Source organism: Pipra filicauda, unplaced genomic scaffold, assembly GCF_003945595.2.
Source record: "Pipra filicauda isolate LSUMZ 115617 unplaced genomic scaffold, ASM394559v2 scaffold3_size10097308_pilon, whole genome shotgun sequence".
In the NCBI taxonomy this organism is placed as follows: domain Eukaryota; kingdom Metazoa; phylum Chordata; class Aves; order Passeriformes; family Pipridae; genus Pipra; species Pipra filicauda.
The window spans coordinates 4987993-5012880 of record NW_024104532.1 but is presented as its reverse complement, the minus strand read 5'-3'; the positions used below and the strand labels follow the sequence as shown (position 1 = coordinate 5012880).

Sequence of the window (24888 nt, the reverse complement as noted above, 5' to 3'; positions counted from 1 at the left end):
TGCCTGAACAGAGAGAACCAGACAAGGGATTTGATGCTCCTCACCTTAAACAGCTTAAGACAGAGATTTCACACAAAGTCATGGGGCAAAGTTACAATTTATTAGACAAGACTTATCTCCCTGTTAATCCCTTTTGGCCATGGGAACAAGCACAGCAGGTCCGTAACAGTGCGGGAATGAGCTCCGGGGCCATGTGGTCACTGGTCGTGCTCATAGTCAGCCGGGTTCTTCCTCTTCAGCCGCTCAAACTCCTCCGTCCCCCAGGAATAAATGAGGTATCCGACTGCAAAGGCTGGGAGGGAGAGAGGGCAGGCACAGTCAGAGGACATGGGAATGAGGGGACACTGCTACAGTGGGGCAATGACAATAAAGGGACACTGGAATAAGAAAACACTTTCAATATAGGGACACTGCAATGAGAGGACACTGAAATAAGGGGACACCAAAAGGAGGGGTCAGTGCAATAACAGGACACTGCAGTATTGGGGAGACTGCAATGAGGGGACACAGGAATGAGAGGACACTGCAATAGGGGGACATTCACAACAAGGGGACATTCGATGCAACGAGGGGACACTTCTGTAACGGGACACTGCTATATGGGAGCATTGGAATAAAGGGATATTCACCATATAGGGACATTGCAGTAAGGGGACACTGCACTGCGCACTGCACAGACCTCCTGCGACAAAACACAGCGTCCCACAAACCCGCCATCTTCCCCGCCAGCCCCACATCCCCCCTCCCCACATTTACGCTACCGAGGGGGCACAAAAAGGGGGGGAATCCCCCGCTGTACTCACGGGGCACCACCTTCAACACCTGGGAGGTGAAGCGGCGCATCACGTTGGGGACGCCATGCGAGAACATGTTGGGGATAGCGCGCTGCTCGAAGGGCGAGAGGCTGTAGGTGATGACATGTCGCACCCGGGCCAGGTTCCCGAAGTGCTTCCCCATGGCCGCAGTGTCACCTCGGTCACCAGGCAATGGCCGCCGCCCGACCCGGAACGGCCTCGGCGCCGCTTCGCCTTCCGGGGCGGGCAGGGGCCATGGCGCTCCCTCAGCGCTGCGCCGCCCCCTGGCGCCGCTGTGGAACCACGGGTTGCGCGCTATATTTGTAATAAATGATATTTGTAATAAAGTATGTTTGTGATAAGAGGTGTTTGCAATGAGTTATGCGTGTAATAAGCGATGCTTGCAATAAATTCTGTGTGTAATGAATGGGTCCTGCCCTGAGGGAGGGGGTCAAACGCGGCACCCGCGCTGTGAGGGGAGTGAGGGAGCGGCGGCGCCTCAGGGCGTGAAAATTCGCCGAAGTACCAAAATTAAGTAAATGTCGGAGAAAAAGCCACTTTTGTGTGGGGGTTGTGGTGGTCTAGTGCTACAGCGAGAGAGTTTGAGGCTTAACATCGTAAAATCATGGAATAGTTTGGGGCAGAAAAGGCTTTTAAAGGTTAAATAGTCCCCCTCCCCACACACACACCCCGCAATGAACATCATAAACACGATTGGAATTATTATTAGAATATATGAGACATATTCTACATCACTGAAATTACTATGAAACTGTATGAGACATCTTCAACACTATTGGAATTATTAATCGAATGTATTAGAATTATTAGACTATATTAGACTTATTTAATATTATTATTAGAATTATTAATAGAATAGATTGGATATCAACCTTACTGAAATTATTACTAGAATATATTAGAATTATAAGAACATATTAGCTTCCACATTAGTGGACTAATTATTAGAATTATTAGAATATATTAAGCATCCTCCAGATAACTGAACTTATTATTAGAATGTATTAGAATTATTAGATTATATTAGATATCTTTAATATTTGAATTACTAATAGATCATATTAGACATCATAGTTATAGATATTATTAGAATTATTAAAATATATTAGACATATTCCATAATATTGAAATTATTATTAGGATATAATACATATATTCAACATTATTAGAGTGATTATTATAACATATTAGGATTATTACAATATATTAGTCATCCTACACATTATTGGAAGAATTATTAGAATATATTAAACATCTTCCACATCACTAAATTTATTATTAGAATATATTAGAATTATTAGTCTATTAGACATATTTAACATTATTTGAACTAATATTAGAATATTTTGAAATGGTTAGAATATATATCACAGAATATGTTAGACATCTTCAACATTATTGGAAGATATTAGATTTATTAGAATATATTATACATGCTTATTATTAGAATACGTTAAACATTTCCACATTAATGGAATTGTTGGAATATATTAGACAGTGGAATTATCAGCATGTGTATCCCTGAAAACTAGAAGCGCTGCATCTCCCTAAATCCTCTCTAGGGAGTAGATCCTGACCTTTACCCTGTTGCTGAGGTCCTAATTTTCTACAGCTGCCTGTCACTAACTCAAATCCAGGGTTTCTCCATCTGAAATAGCCTTTTCCATTGGTGTCAGGAAATAACTAAATTTATTTACCACCCTGGCAGGCTGGCAAAGCTGAATTCCCAGAGTTTGAAGGGATCAGGGGGAATGACACAACCTGAATTCACCCAACCACCCACAGTGCTGTTTGGGGCCAGGATGTCTTTTGTGTGACATCAAGATATTTGCTTTGAGCTTTTGGTATTTAACCCAACTTTGATTTCAGCAGTTGCAGGCTGAAACCTGCAGCAGGAACCTCACTTTTCCAGCAGATTTATGCCTGTTGCACCTCCCCAGAGCACTCCAGTACTCCGACATCGATCAGATCACAGCAACCCGGTGAACCATCACAGCAATGTAACACCACACACTGTCCCCTTCAGGGACATTCCTTCCTTGTCAGGCTGAATTCCCAGACCTCTGGAACTGCATAGCTCAGGATCTAAGGCTAGGGGCTGTTTGGATGGCTTAGCAGAGAAAATTATAGCATTTACGTATCAATGTTTTAGCAAGCAAAATTTAAAGGCTGTTCTGAAAAAATTTTACAGGACAGTTCTGCTCCACAGCCTTTAAAAAAAACAAACCCACCACTCCAAACCCAACAAACAAACAAACCCACCACCAAACCAAAGCTGGGGGTGCTTGTGTGTGAACCCCAACTAAATATCTCCTAGCTTGGGTTCCCTGCATGAAACCAGCTTTTTTGACGCAATCCTTAAAACTAGAAGAAGCCTAGGAGGAGAAAATAAAACAATCACAGCAAAAATTTGATGTGAAAGCATCTAGAATCGAGGCACTGTTACCTACAGTTTCATTGCAAGAGGAAATGAGACTGTGGCCCCACATTTCAGAACACTAAACCAATTGAACAGCATTTACAGAAACTCATTTAGGGCTTTTAGAAGCCTTCAGGGTGTTTTTAAGCTTTTTAAACATTTTTTCATAGTTGAGAAGCCAGTGGTGGCATGGTTCCTCCTGAACAGTCCTGTGCCCTCACCCCATGAACAGCTGTTTCTTTTTCTTGAACGAGATGAAGCCTTCCTGGTTTTAGCAGCTCACCTGTCAGCTGGTGCCAGTTCTTACTGATATAGTTCAGTGATTTAAGTTTTCACAAGTCACCCCACAGCTGTCCTTAAACTCTTGCCCTCCTTTTTGTTGAGAAAGCCTAAAGAGTGCAACAAAAGAAAAGCAAGAAACCACTTGGTAACTCTACAGAACTGTGTGGAAAATTTATGTCTTCTTGCTTGGAAGAGCTGGAATGTGGTAGGGAAAAAGAATATAAAACTTAGGAAGTAATTTTAACATTAAAGAGTTTCTTCTCTTCCTAGACATATGTTGGAGATGACACACACAAGATTTCTGTAGAGAGGCAAACTAGAAGGCACTGGATGTCAAGGGATGGGTGACAGGCATTTATTTCTTCTTTTAAATCTACAAGAAAGCAGTTTAAAATATACATTTAATTGTTGAAACCTTTTCCACATTTTAAATGCATAATTATTCCAATAAAAAGATACTATTTACATTTAATTGCACATTCTAGAAAGGCTGAGTGACTACAAAAATAAGTGCTATGGTGTAAACACCTTCTGCTAACTCCATGCTAAATCCCAATCAGGTTACACCAATGTTCTTCAGTGGATTATAGGTACAGACACTTTGAGAACGCAGAAATACCCAAAACTGGAGTGAAAGCAGAGCACACCACTACCGGCAGGTGCACTTGGTGGCGATCATGTCCTCGTACTCCTTGTAGACAATGGAGCCATCAGGCTCGATGGTGAGGACGCTGAGCGGGCTGTACTCGGCTGGGACACAGGAGGGCTTGGGGACAGAGGGGTCCAGCTTCTCATAGATGAGGTTCTGCACCATGGTGTGCACGGGAGACCCGTACTTGTGCCCCACGGCCCGGGGACAGTCCCCCTGGCAGTACTGGGGGCTGTACCTGTGCGGGGCGATGATCCATTTGTCCCATTTTAGCTGGCTAAAGCTTAGGCGGAAGTTATGAAGCTCACATTCGTTTTGAGGGAACACAAACTGTTTGAAATATTCACTCAAGTTGTTAGGTGAAGTCGCTGGTGCTGCTTTCAGATTCTCATTCCTTCGCTGTCGAGAGGCCCTTTTGCCCTGGGAATTCCCTTTTCCTTTGTCACCCATAGGATCCACAAGTGGGCTGTTCCTTTGCCTGGCCCTCACTGGGCTCTTCCTCCCGTGCCTAAGTGAGTTCCACCCGTGATAAGCTTGTTCACTGGTGTCATTCAGATACAGAAGAAGGGAAGGGGGAACCAGTGTCACATTAACAGGGTTTTCCAGTTTTGTGCTCCTTTGTGGGTCACCCATCAGGCAAGTGAAGTTCACAGCCATATGGATATTCCTCCTGTTCGTAGCAATTAGAGGCTGGAGGAAAGAAGTCACGTCGATCTCCACCCACTTGCGTTTTCTAACTTCAAAGTGCAGGCTAAAAGCTAGAGAGTGGGAAATGCTGGGACAAATTTGGCTGGCAGAATCATGTTCCTTAATGGATAAATGGCATATGAAAGTGATGGAAGAGGAAATGGGAACAGATGTGTCAAAGGAATAAAGCAAGACAGACTTGAGTAAGTGCTCCAGAGCAGTAACACGATCCAGGTTGAAGAGTAAATCCACCGAGTGAACATCTCCTGGGAAGGGAAACAGAATGCTGTAGAGTTAAGAGTGTCTTAATTTTCCACTAAACATAAATACTATACTAGCGGATAAGTAGAAATGATTCGGCAGCAAAAGAAACCAATTTAGACGCCCTCCCTTACATTTATTACTTGGAATATCTACTTTGGGCAGGGACATAAAAGTCAAGAAATTTCAACAGACCCAAGGAAACCCATGGTTTTAAGAGCTATTATGATTCCTTTCATTAAAAGAAACAGTACAGGAATAATTCAGCAGTTGTCTATTTAGTGCTGGTATGGGGAAACAGGAGCAAGGCACTCCAAATGATACAAACCACAAACTCCATCTGAAAGTGCTGTTTCCTGTGCAGAAGTACAATGAGTACGATGTTTGTGTTTATCTCTCTTTCTGTGGTTATCTGTCTTTTTAGCAAAAATTTCAAGTCAGAAGAACTCAGATCACCTATCAGCAGTCACTTAAGTAGAATTAAAGGCCAATGACTTCTGGGTGCTGTTCTTGTCACCAGCCCTCATTTAAGAAAACCATAAGTTACAGGATGCCTGACCAACCTAGTTTCAGTCCTGAGCCTGATTTACAAGTAATTCTACTCTTCCCTTCAGGTTATTCACAGATTTTGGTTGTGATTCTTCCCTAGCAAATGTACAAGACATGGAGAGGAATCCTCTGGCAATGGGTTCTGGCAGTTTGATACAAGTCTCATTCCAGTGCTGTGGGTTTTTTGAAAAGAAGCAATACCAAGACAGTCAGTAGAAGGAAGTGTGCTGCCCACTATGCCTAGGCATTTTTTCCATTTTTCTTACTTTACTTAAACCTGACTGTGGCTTTCTCTGACTCATGATGAGATGAATCAGCCCGAAACACCAGTATCGTCTTGCACATACCATTTGTGTGGTGTTTCCCAAACTGTGAAGTCTGTACCTAATGCCATTCAAGGAGAAGTAGGTTATGAAAAACTCCTACAGTTTAGAGAACAGCCCTGAGGATTAAAATAGCAACAGCTCTAAAGAAGAAAGCTATTTTTATATCATACTGCAAGTTCTGAACACACAGAAAAACCCCATTTAGCCTTTACAGCCCAGGTCACTTCACACCTACCTCTCACCAGGTCCCTGTGGCGGTGCCTGCATTCCAAACACGGAGTGAAAAGTCGGACAGTGTTATAGAGGTGGCCTCTGTGGGCCTTGGGGATCCCCTCCTTGGTGGCCGACATCTTATAGAGCCTCTTCATGTACCGGAGGGCCCTGGAGTCTGGCTGCAGCCTGGGGACCTCACTAGCCCAGCTCTGGGAGCCCTGATCAGACAGCACCTTGAGGAGGGGAGGCAGGGGGGCATAGCCTCGCCTTGCACCTTGGGGCAGCTGCAACACTGGATTGAGTTCACTGGCAGCACCCTCAGGAGCTTCCAAAAAGGCAGGGGCCTTGTCTGAATCCCCACGGCCCCTGAAGTGGGGGGAGCACTGGGTGCCAGCAGAGAGCCAGGGCAGGCAGCAGTAGAAACAAACACAAATTCTCCAAGTGCTCTCCATGCTCTTTAGGGCTGCAGCCAAAAATATATCTCCCCTAAAATACCCAAGGAAAAACAAGAGTGCCTGAGCCCGATCCCTTATATATGTTGCAGGTGTGGAATAGGAGGGAGGTTTCTTTCTGATTAGAAAGCAAAGAGAAAGATCTGCAGCTGGCTCCTGAAAGTTGGGCATGAGCCTTGGCCCCTGAAAGCTTATTATAAACGAGACCCTAATTCTGAGTTAACCTTTTTCACATGGGAAATTACAGGATGGGAGTGAGTGCCAGCCCACAGAGGGAGTCAGAGAGGCCTCAGTGTTGCCTGGTCTAATCAATCCTTGTTTATTTGTAGGAATATATAAAGCTAAATATTCCTCCTCTTGACCTTCGGCCTCTCTTCATGTGCTGGTGGAATAGCTTTCACCTGCTCTGAGCTGAAGGACCCATTCTCCAGCTGCTCACTCGATATGAAATTGTGGTGAAGCCTTGAATGTGCTTTTTGTTTACAAAGAAGGTTGAAGGTAGTGACCTGGTGCTTTGAGAACATCTTATAGTTAGCTTAATTTAGGTATAATTTGAAGTTATACAATAGTATAGTCAAATACATTTCAGATACTGTAGATGTCTAGAAAGATTCAGTGAAAAAAATGTAGATGAGTAGGTAGAACTTAGGATTTTTGTTCGTTTTGTTGGGGTTTTTCCCCCCTCCTCTTCAGAAACATGGAGGCAGGGTTGCATTTCTCCCTTCCCTTTTTTTCAGAAGGGAGGAAGAAAATATTTGGAGCAAACTATTTTAAAAACTAGGAAACTGGAATCCCATATTGGATGTTCTTCCTCTTGCCTTGGTGTGCTGGTGTGGAAAAATGAGTTTGCCAAACTTGTTATTGTCTCTTTCAGCTTTCCTGGGGTATTTTCCTGCATGGCAAGCTCTTGTTTATGAGCTGGAGAGCAAAGAAAGCCCTGAAGAATAAGACCTGAGAAAAATGGAGAGCCTGCTGCTGTTACCTCAAGCAGCAAATAGGGCAGGTAACCTGCTCTACACCAGATGTGAGTTATTTTCTCAGACATTTGTCACTGGCTTTCCTGGCTTGGGCAAGTGCTGCTCATGTCCCCATGGACTGGGATTGCTGCTGCTGATGCTACAGACTCCAGAGCAGAAGATCTGGAGTTTTCTGTATTTTTGGGAAATACAAGGCATTTTCAGAAGTCTTTTCTTGTTTAACTCTGTTACTCGATACCTGGACAGGTGCCATTTATGGTCAGTCAAAAAGGTTACTAAATTTCACTTTGAATTAGAAGGTGCTTGAAACAGAAGAAAAAACCCCAACTTTTACACATCATCTGCTCTGTGCTGGCGGTGGCTCACTGGTGCTTGGGTTGGTTCCCACTTCCGTCTTCCTAAAATAAGCTCTATTTATTTTTATCTTAATGGGTTAGGGCTGCAGATCCGAAGCAGAGCTAATGGTCTCAAGGGCATCCTTGAAGTTTAAACAGAGATTTGACTCATTTTTATGGGGGCTTTTGGAGAGGGACAATCATTCTCTGTAGACTGATTACAGACTTCCAAACTCCTTTTAGGCAGGGCAATAAAAACTACGCAAATCACCATCCCACACTAGGACTGGAGGCCTGTTGGGTAGAAAAAACACTTCTTCCCTCCGATTAGTATCTCCCAAAAAATCCCCAAAGCACTGACACTCATCTCTGATGAGGAGCACATTTCCATTGCTGTTGCCCAGTGCCATGGGAAGGCTGGATTTTTGGCTACCTGCAGCCTCTGGGTGAACTGCAGCTGTTTTGGCATTTGCTGAATTATTTGGTTACAAAGTCGTTGCTGCAAGGTCAGTACCTAACAATGAAATGTGTTAGTGCTCAGAAAGTAAACAAGGAGAAATCCTCCCTCACTGGACATAGACCTGCTGTCCTGGGGCAGTTACCCACCTCTTAGACAGCCCATCCATAATGGGCATAAAGTTTATTAGGGAAGACCCCGATAAGCCATGACATGCAGAAAGGGCACCCTGTCTTCCTAATCTCCCCCTCAGAGAGGAGCCTGGGTGCAGCTGGATCCAATCTTAGCTCTGGACTTGGTCTAAGGTTTGTGCCTAAAGGATTATACAGGTGTAATTGAACCCCTATACCACTTTGTCACATAGGATTAAGGATGGTAAACTATATATATACTTAAATAAAAATAAGTGATTTATTAAGATAATGTTTAGACTAAAAGATCTTAGTCAGAATTGTTTACTATATAGTATAGGTAGCTATAACTACTATATAGTATAGTGCACTATTTTTGAAGTGAAGCTGAAGCAATTATATTGAATCAATTATACTAAGCTAGCAAAAACCATTATTAAGTAGAGATTGATGTTACTGACCCAGACCAATGACCATGGGCAAATCTCTTTGGCTCAGCCTTGAGGAGTGAGGGGTGTCCCCACTCCAGGAAGGAATCTCCACATACACTCCAAGGAGGGGTGTGATCCTCTGTTAAAAACTGGGACTGGGCTTTTATGGTATAAAGTGCTGGACTGTCAGCCAGATGTGTCCAGGCCAGCTGTACCTGCTCTGCAGCTTTGGATAAGTTGTCAGTACTTTCACTTTTTTGTTCCTTTATCAGGTGCTTTACCATCTGCTACATATTCACCTCACTCTCAGGGTGTTCGACTTTGGGATTGATGAGTAAGGCTGGTTTCAGCATTGTTCATCCCCTTCTCCACTCCCCACTGAGAGCTATGCAAGTAGGGCTGTCTCAGCCTGAGCCAGCTCCCTGTACTGCAGCAACGAGCCTTCCCTGGGATCCTGGAGACACCCACGGCAGAGAGACTTCTGCTGAAGAGCAGCACAGATTGGACATGATCTCTCCTAGTGCTTCCCTGCAATGTCTCTCTGAAACAAAATGCACTGAGAAACAAGTCTCAGGTCTGCTCTGATTCTCTATGCACGGGCAGTTTATTTGTTTAACACAGTGTGCTGCCAAGCATGTTCTCCAGCAGAGCTGTCTGGGACCCCAGAGCAGCTTGGCTTGGCTGTGCAGCACAGACATATTTTCCATCTGCCTGGCAGGAGCTTCCCAGCACTGCCTCTCCCCACGCTGACGAACTAGGTCAGGCTCTTGCTGCCTTCAACATGCTGCAGATCTGGGCTCAGAATCACCCATAACTGTGAATTTCCTGGTCACACTTGGAGTTTCCTGGCAGGACTGCTGTGTGTTCAAGAATCATGTCATCCCTGGCCTGTTTCACACCCATCCCAAAGCCCCGGTGCCCCAGCGTAGCTGTCATGGGGCAGGATAAGCAGAAGATAATGGTGTTTTTCTTACCAATGCCATTGGTGTCTGAGTAAAACTGTGTGGCTTCCCAGGCCAATCTGACTGGCACCATGGCAAAGCTCACAGGAGGTTTTCATCTGATTTCATAAGAAATCTAAGGCAAGACCTCTGCACCTGCAGTGCCTGGAGCCTTTTGGTCCACACCCAGGCAGGAGAGGCCCTCCACAAGAACTGGATTCCTCCAAACCTTATCAAAACAGGCAAAAAGTGATGATTCTTATTTGACTCACCACCAGAGCTGCCTCAGGGAAAAGCAGCCATTGGAGCAGTGTCTGGATCTGTCCCTACTTATGGCAGCTTTTCTAAAAACAGCCCTTTTCCCAGTGAAATTTCAGGTGATGACTCTGTGGGTTTGGGAAGGGGGCTTGCTCTCCTGGAGGTTGTTCAATGGCAGGGAACATCACAGAGTGTCAGAGAGCTGAGGCACTGGCTCAGCAGGAGCTCTGCAAGAGTATTGGCACAGCACAAAAACAGCCCTGTGCTTCCTCAGCCAAACATTCCCACCCCTCCCATGGGCATCTGAACTGGTCCCACCTCACAAAGCAAACTGTGTACATACTTCATTTTTACGTTATATCCGTTCCCACCATGTTCCAAAAGCAAGCACAGGGGAAAGCTTAAAAATAAACCATAACAGCTCTGAGAAGGATGAATTCAGGCAGAGTAAGGAATGACAATTCCAGTGTGCTCCTAATCAGCTAATAGTCTACACTGAGCAGAAATTATTCACTGGCTGGAGAGCTGCAGGGTAGGATCTGGAGCCCTGCCATCAAGGACATGCCTGTCCCAGGCCCTGTACAGGATCCTGGCTGGGCCAGAACAGGGATCCACAATAAAAAGATCAGTCTGGTTGATACCAACCCTGGCAGCATCCCAGAGCATCCTGCTTAGGCTTCAGCCACTGCTTCTAGTGTTCCTGCTTTGCCTGAAGCAGTTGCTGGGGGGTTGTAATAACTTTGCAAGCTTAAAACAAAACCCCAACCCTTTCTCAAAACAGAATCGTTCCTGCCATGCCATCTCTATGACAAAGTCATGTTTAGTCTTGCACATCCACCTGAAGAAGTGCTGAAGTACAAGCAGTTTCCTCTCAAAATTTGCGTTTGCAAAGCTGCTGCTTCATGACTGTCTTTAATTCAAACCTGGAGCAACTAGAAATGATTTTCCACCCTTAGGACAAGATTTTCTTCCCTTGCTAATGCTCCAGGATAAAGTGCCAAAGTTGTTCCCTAGCTGGATCTGCATTACCCATCCCCTGCTTTCCTGGGCAGCAACTACATCAGAGAGGGGCAGCATCAGTCAGAAATGCTCCAGTCAGCTCCTGAGCCTTTCCTACAAGACTGTAAGGGTGGGAGAGAGAGGGAAAAGCTCCCCCAGCCTCAAGAGCTTTCCAGCCATATGTGTGTAAAAATTTCTTCCTGTGCCACGTGACCGAGGAAGAGGCGCAGATCCATTACACAATAATAAAAATATGCCTTTGGCAACGTGGAGCCAAAGGAGAGCTGCTGCAGGAAGCTAAAAATACGCACAAAAAGGAGTAAAACAATAATTTAAAGAAGGACAAAAGTCAATCCTGCCCAGCCCTCGGGACGCTGCTGCAGCAGGACGGGGCCGGGGCTCTGTGTGTGTGAAAGGGATTTGCAGCAAAACATCTGCCTGAGGTGCTGGTTGCCAGCGCCCGTCAAGATCTCACTGAGGAGATTAGTCGTGGTGAGTAGATCTACTTTTCCTTTTTTTTCCCTCTCCCTCCTCTTAACCTTAACTTTGAAAACTTCCCAAAAAAGGTCTAAGTCACCGAGCACTCAGGTTTCCAAAGCCTGCGCAGAAATCCCTGAAGGCAACAGTTGCCAGTTAAAGAACTATACCATGAGGGAAACACTCCTCAACCTTTTGCTGAGAGCACCCACCTCGGCAGCTTCTGTGAGGGGGTTTTAGCTCAAAGCTGGGAAAGGTTTGTCACAGGAATCCCTGGCTGCCTAAAGCCGAGAGGGCAGTACAGGTTCAGGACAGAAGGTGCATCACCCTCCTTTGACATTGCTTTGTGCAGCAGCAGAGAACAGATCATGCTCCTGTTGGTATAACTGCTTCACTGGTTTATATCAGAAGTTAAATCCACCCATTTCAGCTGCTGTCTGTCACTGGTGACACACCTTGTTTTACCTAAATTAGCCCTGCACACCCATGGGCTTCTTTTGCTTCCACCCTGGGGATGGTGCAGGACAGCCACCAGAGCTGAGAACTGGGCTCGTGGTGACTGATTATTTTAAAGATTAATTAAGACACCTTGAGGTGCACTAGGAAGTTGTGAAGCAGAAAGATGGTTGTTCTGTTTGAGAAAACCTCAAGTATTGAAGGCAAACAGAGTAGAAAATCATGGTGTTTATTGGCTGCTGGCTCCCCACTCAGACCATCCTGCTCCTTCCTCCCTCCCTCCGAGCAGCAATTCCTACAGACTCTCCTCTTCTCACCACCACATGGCACAGGGTGGCTTCCCTGGCCAAAAATCACCATCCAGCCAGTGCACGTGCCACCAAACCACCCCACATCTAGCAACCCTCAGGGATTTTCCCTCTGGGATTTCAGCCAGAAGCATCAGAAAGTACAACTGGTCCTCACTCTTACAGGCAAAATCTTTTCTTACAGAAATGCCTCTTTTATGCACAAGAGGCATTGGTCATGGCCAAAGGGTCTCTAACCCCATTAACAAAAACATTAATTAAAATGTCATTAGAAAAAGAAATCCTCATGCTGCATGGCCTCCATTGCCGGGCCAGCTGCCCGTACTGTGGAGGGAAAAGATGCTGATCTGTTTCCAATTTGCTTTTTGGAACTCATAGTACGTTCTACATCGAGGAACAGTTCTCCTTTTAAGGTGGAACAGAATGAGGTTTGTTCTCTTTCAAAAAGATTTCTTTAAGAGGTTATTTATAGATCCTCTTTGTGAATGTGATTGTGCTTTGCATCCCACACACGTTGCTGTGATATGGGGTGAAACGTTCTTCTGGAGTCCTTAATTAACACCAACTCGGGAGCTGTGCCAGAGCACGGCTCCAGGTAGTTGCATATTCCCCATCTATCCAAGTACTGATACTACTGACCTCGCAGCTTCAGGGTATTTTGTTTGCCACTTTTCATCCCATCAGGTCAAGACCTGGGTTGTCTCAAGGTAATAAAAGTACTTATGATAAGAAACTTTCAGAGAAGGAGCTGCCCTCCCACCCTGTGCTCCCTCTCACACGTTTCTTCTCTACATGAAACATTCCCAGCTTTTTTCCAGGTTATGCTCCACAGTGACATTTTTTCTTGCCACAACTTATTAGTGTCATCCACCTCCAGATGCCTCCTGCTTCTCTTCTGCTTGAGGTGGTTCTTGGGAAGCAGGGATATAGCTTTCCTTGTGATCTCCCCACTTCACAGGAATTTTAACATTTTGTTTCCCTTTCCATGAGCTGAGAAGCCTTTGTTCAACTCTCCACATGAACACCGGTTGGTGTTTTCCATCTCACAAGTCTGTTAAACTGACACCTTTCACCAGCAGCAAATAAATTTTTGTATAAGAATAGCAAGAGAGAGCTTAAGAACAAAATGGTTTAGCAGCCAAAACCAGCCTGGAGATCTGGTTTGCATTTCCCACTCCTCTGCATGTTCTTAACTATAATATTGCAGAACTGGGGGCTCCCACTGAGCATGAATATGTAGGATCAGCTCACTGGATTTGGAGCATCTAAATATGCATTTCCACCCCTTCAGGAGCCAATACCAGGATGAGAACACTAATGCCAACATGGAATTTATCCAGTACTTTAAACATCTTCTTTCCAGTGCAGGAGTTAAACATAACACTACTGGGGAATTGCTAAAGTCTCCTGATCAGCCAAGCTGCAATGGGGAATGGGATGTTAGCTATGAGGCTTAGCTTGTTCTGACAGGCAAATGGCAGTAAGGACTGGCCAAAGCCTCCCCAGCCTGTCTCCTGAATCCTGCCCTGCATCACACAATGGGTTTGTGCTTGGGAAGAAACCCCAGTGACACAACTGCAGGGCAGGTCATACTGGGCACAGCCATACCAAACCCCTTCCTCCACTCCCCTCATCCCAGGCAGCTGATTTCTGCACCCCTCTGCCATTGCTCCTTGTGTTTTTGGGGAAAAGAGGCCCAGGTAGCAGAACAAAATGAGCAATGGCCACAGATACAGGCTTAGAGAAGAATAAGCTTGAAAAAAAATGTTGTCTGACCTAGAAAACTCCATGAGCCAATCCTTGAATTCATGTCACACCAAAGCAAACAGCTCCCCCATCCTGCCAAAAAAAGCCCAATTCCCTCCCAATTTCATGCAAGTCTCTCACCCATCCCACTGGTGCTGTATCCCACATGCTGCCACCACATCCCATCTCCTCCTCACAGGCTGTGCCATGATCTCTGCTGTGCTCCTCCTCTGGACTGTGCCCTGTGTGGCAAACCACATCCTCGGGGGCTTTGCCAAGAGAGAGCTGCAGGAAGGTCCCCAGCTGGCCTGCAGCCTGCCAGGACCCCCTGGGCCTCCCGGCCCCCCCGGCGTGCCCGGCACTCCAGGGACAGTTGGCAGGATGGGCTTCCCAGGAAAAGATGGCAAGGATGGCAAGGACGGGGATAAAGGCGAGCACGGCGATGAAGGTAAGGGAAAAGTGCTCAGCAGAGCAAGGGACTGCGTAAAGGTCGTGGTGCAACAGTCCAGTTCACAGCAACCTGTCACCCAAATCTGAGCCCAAGGACAGGCAACATCTCAGAGGAAACTCTTCCAGAAATTTCCACTCTCCCCTCTCCAACTTGTCCCACTTGTCAGACGGGTTCCAGACACACATCATGTCCCACTGTTTGCAATTCCTATTGGCTTCGCTTTGTTACAAAGTGAGGTTTGCTCTGTTCTGATAGAGACAAAGTGCTGGTCTCTGACTCCTGCTCTCAGGCAAAACAGAGCCAGTTGAAAAAATGAAATACTTACTGCCCATAGCACCAGGGGACAAGCCCTGCTCTGGCCGTGCTGGACCTAAATCAAAGCAAACAACAGCCCTTCTTTAATCCTGAGGTGGGGCTGCCCTTTGGATCCAGCCTTGGAGTCAGGAGGCGCCGGGATCAGCTGTGGTGGAGAGCCAGTGATTTCCCATTGCCACACTAGAGTGCACTCCTGCTTCAGCCAACACCAGCGAGCCCAACATGCTTCTTACTCCCTTCTCCCACCCCCAAAACCTGGAATTTGGAAAACAGATTTCCAACCACAGCTGCACTTAAATCCAGTCTTGCTACAGCAGGTTAGGAGACGGTGCATAAATCCTCATGAATCTGCTTATATCAGATACTACTACATCAGAATCACTGTGACAGCCCAACTCACTTCCCATTTCACATCTCAAGCCAGTCCTGGCCCTGAGTGTTTGCTGGTTCATCCCCCAGCTGGGCTGGGCTGGTCTTTTACTACACCTAGATTTATTTTTAATTTGTTTTTAACACTTTCATGCTAAATGCAAAAAAAAAAAGAAAAGAAAAAAAAAGAGACACGTGATTAAAAATACTCTACCTGCTCAAAGTGAGGTTCCAAAAGCTTCACAAACCTGCTTCACTCCTGTAAACCCCAAATATTTAAAGCTTCTTCTTTAGTTCCTCCTTTTTCTCAAGAGAGACAGATAATAGAACCAGCCTTTTGGTCCTTAAAGGGGCAGACTGTTCTGCTCCTGAGTTCCACTGTTATCACACCAACAACCCTGGATAGTCAGTCCAGGCAGATGTCCAGCTCCAGGTAGTATTTCATCAGGACTCTCACACCAGCAAGGTTTTCCTCCTTAATGAATCACTCTGCTGCAATGATATAATACATTTCCACCTGCCATGTCAACTCTTTCACTGAAAAACTGAGGTTATTTGTCTTCTAGGTCCACAAGGCAGAACAGGAAACCCTGGCAAACCAGGACCGAAGGGGAAAGCAGGAGCTATTGGCAAGGCAGGCCCACGAGGGCCCAAGGGTTTAAAGGGTAATCCTGGGAAAAACGGGGCACCAGGAAAGAAAGGACCCAAAGGGAACAAGGGCGAGGCTGGGATGCCGGGACCCTGCACCTGTAATGCCAACAAAGCCAAATCTGCCTTCTCTGTGGCAGTCTCCAAGAGCTACCCCAGGGAAAGGCTGCCCATCAAATTTGACAGGATCCTGATGAATGAGGGAGGACATTACAATGCTTCCAGTGGGAAATTCGTATGCAGCATCCCAGGTATTTACTACTTCACCTATGACATCACTTTGGCCAACAAACACTTGGCCATTGGCTTGGTCCACAACGGGCAGTACCGGATCAAGACTTTTGATGCCAACACTGGGAACCATGATGTTGCCTCTGGATCAACCATCCTTTCTCTGAAGCAGGAGGATGAGGTATGGCTGCAGATCTTTTACTCGGAACAGAACGGGCTCTTTTATGATCCCTACTGGACAGACAGCTTGTTTACTGGATTCCTGATATATCCCGATCAAGATTATCTCAATGAAATATAGGATGAGAAAATGGTCTGGGGTAAAAAGTAGTAAATATGTGAGGCCTCTATCCAGCAAAGTGTGGCCTGTACATGGACATGTCTGGGATTACCAGAGAATGCCACAACTTTGGCTCTAACAGCCTGTATTGGCTATTTAGATATTTACTTGATGTCATCAACAAGTCCACAGGGCACCAGGACTTCTTTAAGTAGCCTCATGATGAATCTCTCCATCTCAAAGCCATCTGTTATGTTTTCCATGATTATTCCAACATGCCTTTGACATGTAACTCAAATACTGGTGCAGAATACTTTGATTATTACATTTATTACAATAAAGCATGGAAACCAACAAAACCAAAGCCTAAGCTGGACTGTGCAAGTCTGCTGGTTTGGGCAGAGGTAGTGTTAGTTTTCTTCCCCGTGGCTGGAATGGGGCTGTGGTTTGGGTTTGGGATGAACACAGTGATGATAATACAGAGATGTTTTTGTTATTGCTGAGCTTACACAGAGCCAAGGCCTTTCCTGCCCCTCATAAGGCCATGCTGCGGAGGGGACTGGGTGTGAATGGGATGTTGGGAGGGGACACACCCGGGACAGGTGATCCCAGCTGACCAAAGGGATATTCCAGACCGTATGAGATCATGCTCAGTGTATAAAGTGGAGGGAAGAAGGAGGAAAAGGGAGATGTTTGGGGTGATTTGTCTTCTCAAATCAGTGTTATGTGTGATGGAATCCAGCTTTCCTGGTGATGGCTGAACACCTGCGTGGGAAGGGCTGAATTAATTCTTTGGTTTGCTTTGCTTGTGTGCATGGCTTTTGCTTTACCTATTAAACTGTTTCTATCTCAACCCACAAGTTTTCTCACTTTTGCCCTTCCAATTGCCTCCCTGATCCCACTGGTGGGGGAGCGAGCGAGCAGCTGTGAGGGGCTTGGCTGGGCTTAAACAAACATCCTGGGCCTCTGAGCTACAGGTTAGGATGAGCCTCACAAATGAGACTCAAGTGCTGAAACACGAACCTTCCCTCCAGAAACAGGCACCCCGGGTAAACACCAGGATTGCAATGAGAAAATACAGCTCCAAGTCTTCCCACAGGAGTCTGTGAGTGAAACCTTAAATGTCTTCTAAGAGTTTGGGTCAAGAGCAGATACCGACAGAATGAGAAAACCATGCTGGCACTATGAAACTTGTCTTCTAATGAGTGATAAATTGATTTTCTCTTGTTTTTAAGCCCCTAAACTTCTGCCCTCCAAACAGCAGTGAGGCAAAATATTTTCATCAAGTCTTGCATTTTGACGTACAGGTCGCACAGAAGATTGTCCCATTCTCTAGGCAGAAGCTGAATAGAGCTTCTGTTAAGTAGGTGGTAGGTGGGAAATACTGGAATATGCCAAGGCTGTATCATATCCTGAAATACCTGGACAACCTCATTAAGTGCTTTGCTGCATCTTCTAATTTTTGTGTTCTGATTTTCTGAGTAATTGTCAGATATTTAGGAATGAGTGAGTGTTAACATGAGGATAACATCACTGAAAATTCTTCATGCTTGTAATGCACAGAAAGAGAGAAAGACGATCACCACTTTATTTTATTGATTTTATTGTTGATTTTCAGTGCACTGGAAGAGGCAGGCTTTGCTGGCTTATGCAATCTTTTTGCTGGTTCTTTTGTAGACTACACCAGAAGAAGTAGAAATCTGGAACAAAGAACAAATCAAAAGTTAAGTTGAACAGTGTAATTAGAGTTTCAGTGTGACAGGTGAGCAGTCCTGGGGACAGCTCAGAGCCTGCTCTTTACTGACACATTGTTTACCCTTGGGTAGGAGACATATCCAGAAAATAAGCTGAACATCCTTGTCAGGTCTGAGATACACAGTGCAAAAATATCCTTATACAAAAGGCACTTCTAGACAGGGGCTTAGGCGTAACTTCAATGTCTCCTGGGTTGGATGTGGCTTCACAACTCCAAGCTGTCAGGGTTTTAGACAAGTCAGATAATTGTTCTCCAAAAGCAGTAAATGACCAACACAATCACTCTCGGGGAGGGTGAGTGTCCTTTCCTGTTTCCCAGAATGACTCACCCCTGTTGAAGGCACACTCAGACATTTGTAACTGGCACAGACACAAGTCCATTCAGGATAATTCATGAGAATCAGAAATCGTGATATTTGGCAATCCAATCTGTCTAACAAGCTTTATTATTAGTATTGGGGTTTCAGTAATCTTCCAAAGCTGCATTGCCATTTTGTTTCCAAAATAAGATAATACTTGAAATCCAACCTCTTTGTTGTTTTGTTTGTGGGTTTGTTTTTTCCTTTGATAGGACTAAGAAAATAGGGTTCTACAGAAATTCTGTGAGGAGTTGCAGGTAGATAGTTTTCTAAGAATGAAGCAAAGTCAATAACTTCATAGAAATATGTAGGTGCATAGTTTTGTATGTTCTATTTTCTATTCTTGAGGCATAGGCACAGTGAATACAATCAAAGTCATGGTGGCTTGGGAATATTTCAGTCTGAACATTCCACTCTTCCAGCTGTAAAACTGTACCTTAGATGCAAGATCTACATTTCAAGTTGATAAAAAGTATAAGATGAAAAATTTGTTCATTTAATTTTTGGATTAAACCTGGACAAAATTGTAGAAGGTTATCTAGAGAGAAGGAGAAAGTTATTTAATAGTTTTGCTTTACTTTCTAAAGATTTTTTCTAAGCTTAAAATTTTGGGCCTGGTGCTGTTGAGGTTTTTGGTTTTTATAAACTAACCTGGATATTTGAGCACTCACCTCTACCAGTTTTCCTCCACTGATCTCTGCAGTGTGACGGTAGTTGGGAAACTCAGCTACCAGCTTTCCATCTTCGATTTTAACAGTTGCCTGTAATAGAGAAAGGGTTAATGTTCCTGGGATTGCAGGAATTTCTATTATCAGATACTCTGTAAACATCTGTACCCCTGATGCTGAAAGTTTTTACTTTTAAAAAGGTAGAAGTTGTGTGTTGCACGTTCAGCCTCATGAACAGGACTGAAATCCTCGTGATTTCGTTCTTAAATGTTCACAATTTAAATAGAAAAATGTTTTTCTAACAATACCTGCATGTTCCAAATCTACACACTGTTCATTAATAGCTCTGAAAACGATTGAACTACAGGCTGTGCTTCTCATTCCATCCTCAGGGATTTATGTGGTGCTTTGACAGCGAAGTAAAAGGCAGGATGATAGGAGTTAATTCTGAAGTGGCAATCTCAGATAGCAATAACCTCCCAGCAAACAGCCCAGAAATGAGTGTGGATGGGTGATCACAAAATCAGGGAATCCCAGAATGGTTTGGGTTGGAAGGGACCTTAAAGCCCATCTCGTTCCACCCCCTGCCATGGACAGGGACACCTTCCACTAGTCCTGAGACAGATTTGCTTTTCACCCTAAATTCAAAAACAACCGAGGCTGTAGGACTTAAAAGCCAAATGAATTTACCTTGAACTTTTTACCACCAAAGGTCTCCATGTCTGCTTCCTTGCCAACTGTGAATGTGTTGGTTGTGGTGCGGCCTCCTGGGAAATGCTGTGTCCAGGTGAAGTCATTTCCATTCTGCACCACCTCAGTCACTATTTTGCAATTCCTTCCCAATTCAATCTTGTCACTGGGAAGACCTTAATCAATAAAAACATCCAGTTTATCAAACCTAATAGCCTACCAGCTGAACTTGAACTGAAGCATGGTAGAGGTGTGTTTGTTCTCAGACACTGATGTCTGAGCACCTGATTTGCTGTTGAATTCTTTTTCTTTTTTGTTTTTTTTACAATATCAAAGCTCTGAGTTGAAATTGGTATAAAGGAAGATACTGGGACATCAATGCATTTTTTAAAATAATAACCTTGCATTCTTTTCCCTGAGAAAAAATACACAGGATAAATGTATAGATAAAAGGTACATATAAATAATCCCTTCTACTTAACCTACACATGAAGATGGAATTTAATATGTGTGAACTTTGTACCTTTGCTAATTAGCTGCACATACCTATTTTTATATTTGCTATTGCTCTTTAAATAAATGAACAGAAGCACTGAGCTTGTTTGCACAGCTCACAGTGTCCCAAAGAACTTTTTCGGAGTAACCTCTGGGACAGGCTCTGAAAGCATCAAGACCTGTTCCCATGTAAGATTTTGACAAGTATAGTCATACTGAATTTATACCCCCACCAATGAATATTAGAGACAGGAAAAGTGACCTTCACAATCATCATATTTCAAACATCTTGGCCCTTCATTCTGCTGCCACTGAAAAGGAATATTCCTTCTGTGGAACAGGACTATTTCCTGCAGCTGACAGTGATAACAACAAAAACTGCATCTCCTTGTGGAAGAGCTTTCCTTGTGGAAGAGCAGGCTTAGAGCCAGCTGATCTCAGGACACGAATCATAGTCATGGAATGGTTTGGGATGGAAGAGATCTTAAAGATCATCCAGTTCCACCCCCTGCCATGGGCGGGGACACCTTCCACTAGACCAGGTTGCTCCAAGCCCTGTCCAACCTGGCCTTGGACACTTCCAGGGATGGGGCAGCCACAGCTTCTCTGAGCAACCTGTGGAGGGCCTCGCCACCCTCACAGGGAAGAATTTCTTCCCAATATCCAAGCTAACCCTGCCCTCTGTCAGCTTGAAACCATTCCCCCTTGTCCTGTCTCTCCAGACCCTTGGAAATAGTCTCTCTCCACCTTTCTTGTCAGTTCCCTTCAGGTACTGGAAGGCCACAATTAGTTCACCCTGAAGCTTCTCTTTTCCAGGCTGAACAATCCCAATTCTCTCAGCCTTTCCTCATAGGAGATGTGCTCCACCCTTCTAATAATTTCAGTTTTAAACCCCCTTCTTTAAAAAAAAAAAAGAAACTTCAACTAATAGAAGACCTGTGCCTGACACCCCAAGCCAGACTTACCAATCTTCTTCACAAATTCATCATAGTTCTCATCGCCTTCGAACTCGTATTTGCCTGCAAATGCCATGTTTCCCTTGGGAAGTGGCTGGGAGAGCGAAATAGCAGCTGGAATGACCGGAATGGATCAGTGCAGATGAGCTGAGGCCCTGGGTTTTATAAACCAGCTCAAGCTGCTCAGCCCACCTGTGCCCACACCCCTTGGAGATATACTTTTATGACCCATGTGAGTCACTGGCATCAATGCCATTGACTTGTGTGAAAATCAAGGTTATCATGCAATGAAACATCCTTGAGAATAATCTGGAGATCAGCAGAAATCAAGGCCAAAAGCTCAGTTTTCATTTTAGTGCATATTTAAACAGTAATACAATTTTACTTTCAATATTCCACTGGTTTTGTGTTCAGGATGGAATAAAGGTAAAATAAGTTATAATGAAAGAGGGAGAAAATGGCTTCAAAGCAGTGTCCTGGAATCATAGCCTTTTTCTGTTTGGAAGCATACTCTATATAATTGAAATATGAAAATAAGAAACAAGCTGCCCAATTTTCAAAGTAATTCTGGTAGGATATGGACAATGACAAGATTCCAGGTTTGAGATTTGAACAGGAAAACATTTCCCACCTCAGGAAAATTTTTGCAGTTTCTAAACTTATTCTTACAGGGGAAAAATAAGACAATTTCAAGACTAACACACTGACTGATGAGTGAAGAGCCTGAATCCAGCAAGAAGGGAACTTCTAATGGGACTTTCCAGTAGCTCAGCACAACTGGCAGAGCAAGTCCCTAGTTAAGATTCCTGAGCTCCCCCTGTGTATACCAAAAGCTCACCAAAGCTCCCCAGTGTCCAGCCCCAGCTGGAGAGAGGGTGACTGGGGAGACTGTCCTCAGGTGAGCACTGGACTCTGAGTGTTCCAAAGGGACCTGCACAACCCTGGGAAGAAGGTCCATGAACTCAAGTCATAAAGTCTTCTGTTCACATAAAACTTCCCAGGGGACAATGCCACTGAGGTGGTTACACCACATGGACCTTGGGAGATAGATCAGACTGGATAAGGAATATGAGCCAGTTCTGTGTAAAAGGAAAGAGATAATCAGATTATATGAACAGCACTTGAGCTTTTATATTCTCCCTCTATAAAGACCAGATGTTATTGACAAACTGTTTGTGCTGTGATATAAAAGTGCTGACATCTACACAACTCTACGACACGGAGAGTTGTGGGAGCGTGGTGGGCACAGAGCCACTGTGCACGTCTGGAGTACAGGAAATTATCAATGAATCACTATTTGACTGGGTGGGTTGCTCTTGCCACACACTGAGTATGAGTTTATTCACCTCCAAGGAGCTGCACACTGCGCTGTGCATGGGAGTTCCAGAGCAGGTTACAAACATCCATCCAAACCATAAAGGTAAAGTGTTAATGAATGTGCTGCTCTGCCAGGCTGCCCAGGGTCAGCATCAGTCTAGAGCAGGTTTTGGTAACGATGCCATCACCTCTTCCTGTCTGTTCAGGGGCATTTTTAATGTGCATTGTGAATTTGCACCCATGTTTCTTCACACTCATTCTGAAATAAATCCGTATTTTCATTCCTGCTTTTTTTGCTACAAAATGAAATGGAATTAAGTAGTGAATAAGTTTAGAAACTGCAAAAATTTTCCTGAAGCAGGAAATGTTTTCCTATTCAAATCTCAAACCCAAAATCTTGTCATTGCACATATCCTACCAGAATTACTTCAAAAACTGGGCAGCTTGTTTTTCTTATTTTCATTTTTTAATATTGCAGATTGAAGAGTGTCATTAAGCAGTCTACAAATACTGAGTCAGCACAATGTTTACTCCAAGAATAAATGAAATTGAGTCCCTCTGACTTTACTAAAGTTACAGTCACTTGCACAATTTATCAGATTACTCACCTACACCTCTGTCTCTTCAGTTGCAACTAAAACCAGATCATTTAATGATCTTCCACTGTGTATTTACAATATTCCTAATTTTCTTGCCTCTTCAGAGCTGTGAGCATGTGATGCTGGCTTTTACACACCTGTATAGCAGGTGGGCTGAGCATTGAGCTAACTGGTGCAGAGAACTCCAGAATTACCACTTAAAAATAATTAAAATAGAATTATCTAGGTATACAGGCATTTTAAATACAGTATGTACATTAAACCCATTCCAGCTACTACAGTGTAGAGCCTGCATGCATGCTGCAAACAACCCTGGTTATGTTCTACTTCTGCTTTACAGAACTCAGTTCAAATCCTACTGAATTAACAGCTGTAACTGAGTCCAGTGAAAAAAATAAGAACATTTCCCTGGCACAAGGTGGGTAACAGAGAAAGGCAAAGGAATAAAAAGCTTCAGGTGTAAAAGCTGAAAAGAGCTTTCAGAAATGGGCCATTGTCTTCAGAACACTGGGACTACCCATCCATTTCATTCCCAGGGGTGCTTTGTGTAGGGCAAACCAAAACTCCTTATTCCATAGCATCCTGGTCCATCTGGTGGGCACTGGCCAGTGCCTGTGGGGCAGGGAACGTGTCCCACACTTGTTCATCCTGGAGAAGAGGAGAGGAGACTGAGGTCAGATCTGATGGGGATGTGCAGCTTCCTCCCGAGGGGCAGCTCTCTGAGACCAGTACCAAGACCCCAGGGAATGGCTGGAGCTGTGTCAGGGGAGGGTTAGGTTGGATATCAGGAAAAGGTTCTTCCCCCAGAGGGTGACTGGGCACTGAACAGGCTCCCCAGGGCAGTGGTCACGGCCCCAAAGCTGACAGAGCTCAAGGAGCGTTTGGACAACACTCTCGGGGACAGGGTGGGAGTGTTGGGGTGTCCTGTGCAGGGCCAGGAGTTGGAACTGATGATCCTTGTGGGTCCCTTCCAGCTCAGGATATTCTGTGATATTCTATGATATAATTCACTGATTAAAATGAGAGGTTCTGCAGAAAAGCTCGACATTGTATTTGAATTTATCGGGATGATGTAAATTCCAAATGTGCTGCTGCTGTAGACAGTTAACATGTATAAGTTGTCAAAGAAGTAAAACTTGTGTGGAAGCTCATTCCTGAAGGAAAAGGTTGTCTAAAGTGAGCAGTTAATTCCCTGTGTCTCCCAAGTCATCTACCTCTGATATGCAAAACAGTCGAGTCTTCAAATGCTGCTGGGAATAGAGGGAGCTTTAAGGAACCAAATCAAAGGCCTCGAATATCTTTACATTGAGAATTTACTTGCCACAAAGTCATAAATATAATGCTTTTACATTCCTTTTGTCTGTCAGAATCTCCCTGCCCTTGAATGCCTTCCAGCATCCTTTAAAGTTTATTAACCTCTCAGATGTGCTGCATAAAGCCAATGAGATACACTGGGAGACAGTGTGGAGATAAGGGAAGTAATTCCATCAGTGAATGAACTGGGCTGTGTGTCTTTGAAGTGCTTTTAGAGCTGGAATGCAACTGAACTGGGAGTACACATTCAAAATATGAGTAGGAACACTCTA

General features: G+C 44.5%; 4 protein-coding genes across 4 annotated transcripts; 1 reads left to right on the top strand and 3 right to left on the bottom strand.

The window, feature by feature from the left end:
* Nucleotides 1–78: 78 nt before the first annotated feature.
* LOC113986638 (cytochrome b-c1 complex subunit 8) lies at nt 79–1060 on the bottom strand. The gene is made up of 2 exons (XM_027718490.2): nt 804–1060; nt 79–292 (listed from the first exon to the last, which is right to left on the bottom strand). Exons 1-2 carry the CDS (start codon nt 955–957, stop codon nt 198–200), a joined length of 249 nt encoding a protein of 82 aa, XP_027574291.1. The 5' UTR covers nt 958–1060; the 3' UTR covers nt 79–197.
* Nucleotides 1061–4165: 3105 nt separating this feature from the next.
* GDF9 (growth differentiation factor 9) lies at nt 4166–6693 on the bottom strand. Its single transcript, XM_027718488.2, has 2 exons — nt 6224–6693; nt 4166–5118 (listed from the first exon to the last, which is right to left on the bottom strand). The coding sequence occupies exons 1-2, from the start codon at nt 6651–6653 to the stop codon at nt 4166–4168; spliced, it is 1383 nt and encodes a 460-aa protein (XP_027574289.1). The 5' UTR covers nt 6654–6693.
* A 4611-nt stretch (nt 6694–11304) lies between these two features.
* C1QTNF2 (C1q and TNF related 2) lies at nt 11305–16800 on the top strand. The gene is made up of 3 exons (XM_027718489.2): nt 11305–11674; nt 14369–14617; nt 15871–16800. The coding sequence occupies exons 2-3, from the start codon at nt 14377–14379 to the stop codon at nt 16482–16484; spliced, it is 855 nt and encodes a 284-aa protein (XP_027574290.1). The 5' UTR covers nt 11305–11674; nt 14369–14376; the 3' UTR covers nt 16485–16800.
* A 1309-nt stretch (nt 16801–18109) lies between these two features.
* On the bottom strand, nt 18110–21494 carry FABP6 (fatty acid binding protein 6). The gene is made up of 4 exons (XM_027718736.2): nt 21396–21494; nt 19936–20111; nt 19249–19338; nt 18110–18163 (listed from the first exon to the last, which is right to left on the bottom strand). The coding sequence occupies exons 1-4, from the start codon at nt 21460–21462 to the stop codon at nt 18110–18112; spliced, it is 387 nt and encodes a 128-aa protein (XP_027574537.1). The 5' UTR covers nt 21463–21494.
* Between the last annotated feature and the right edge of the window lie 3394 nt (nt 21495–24888).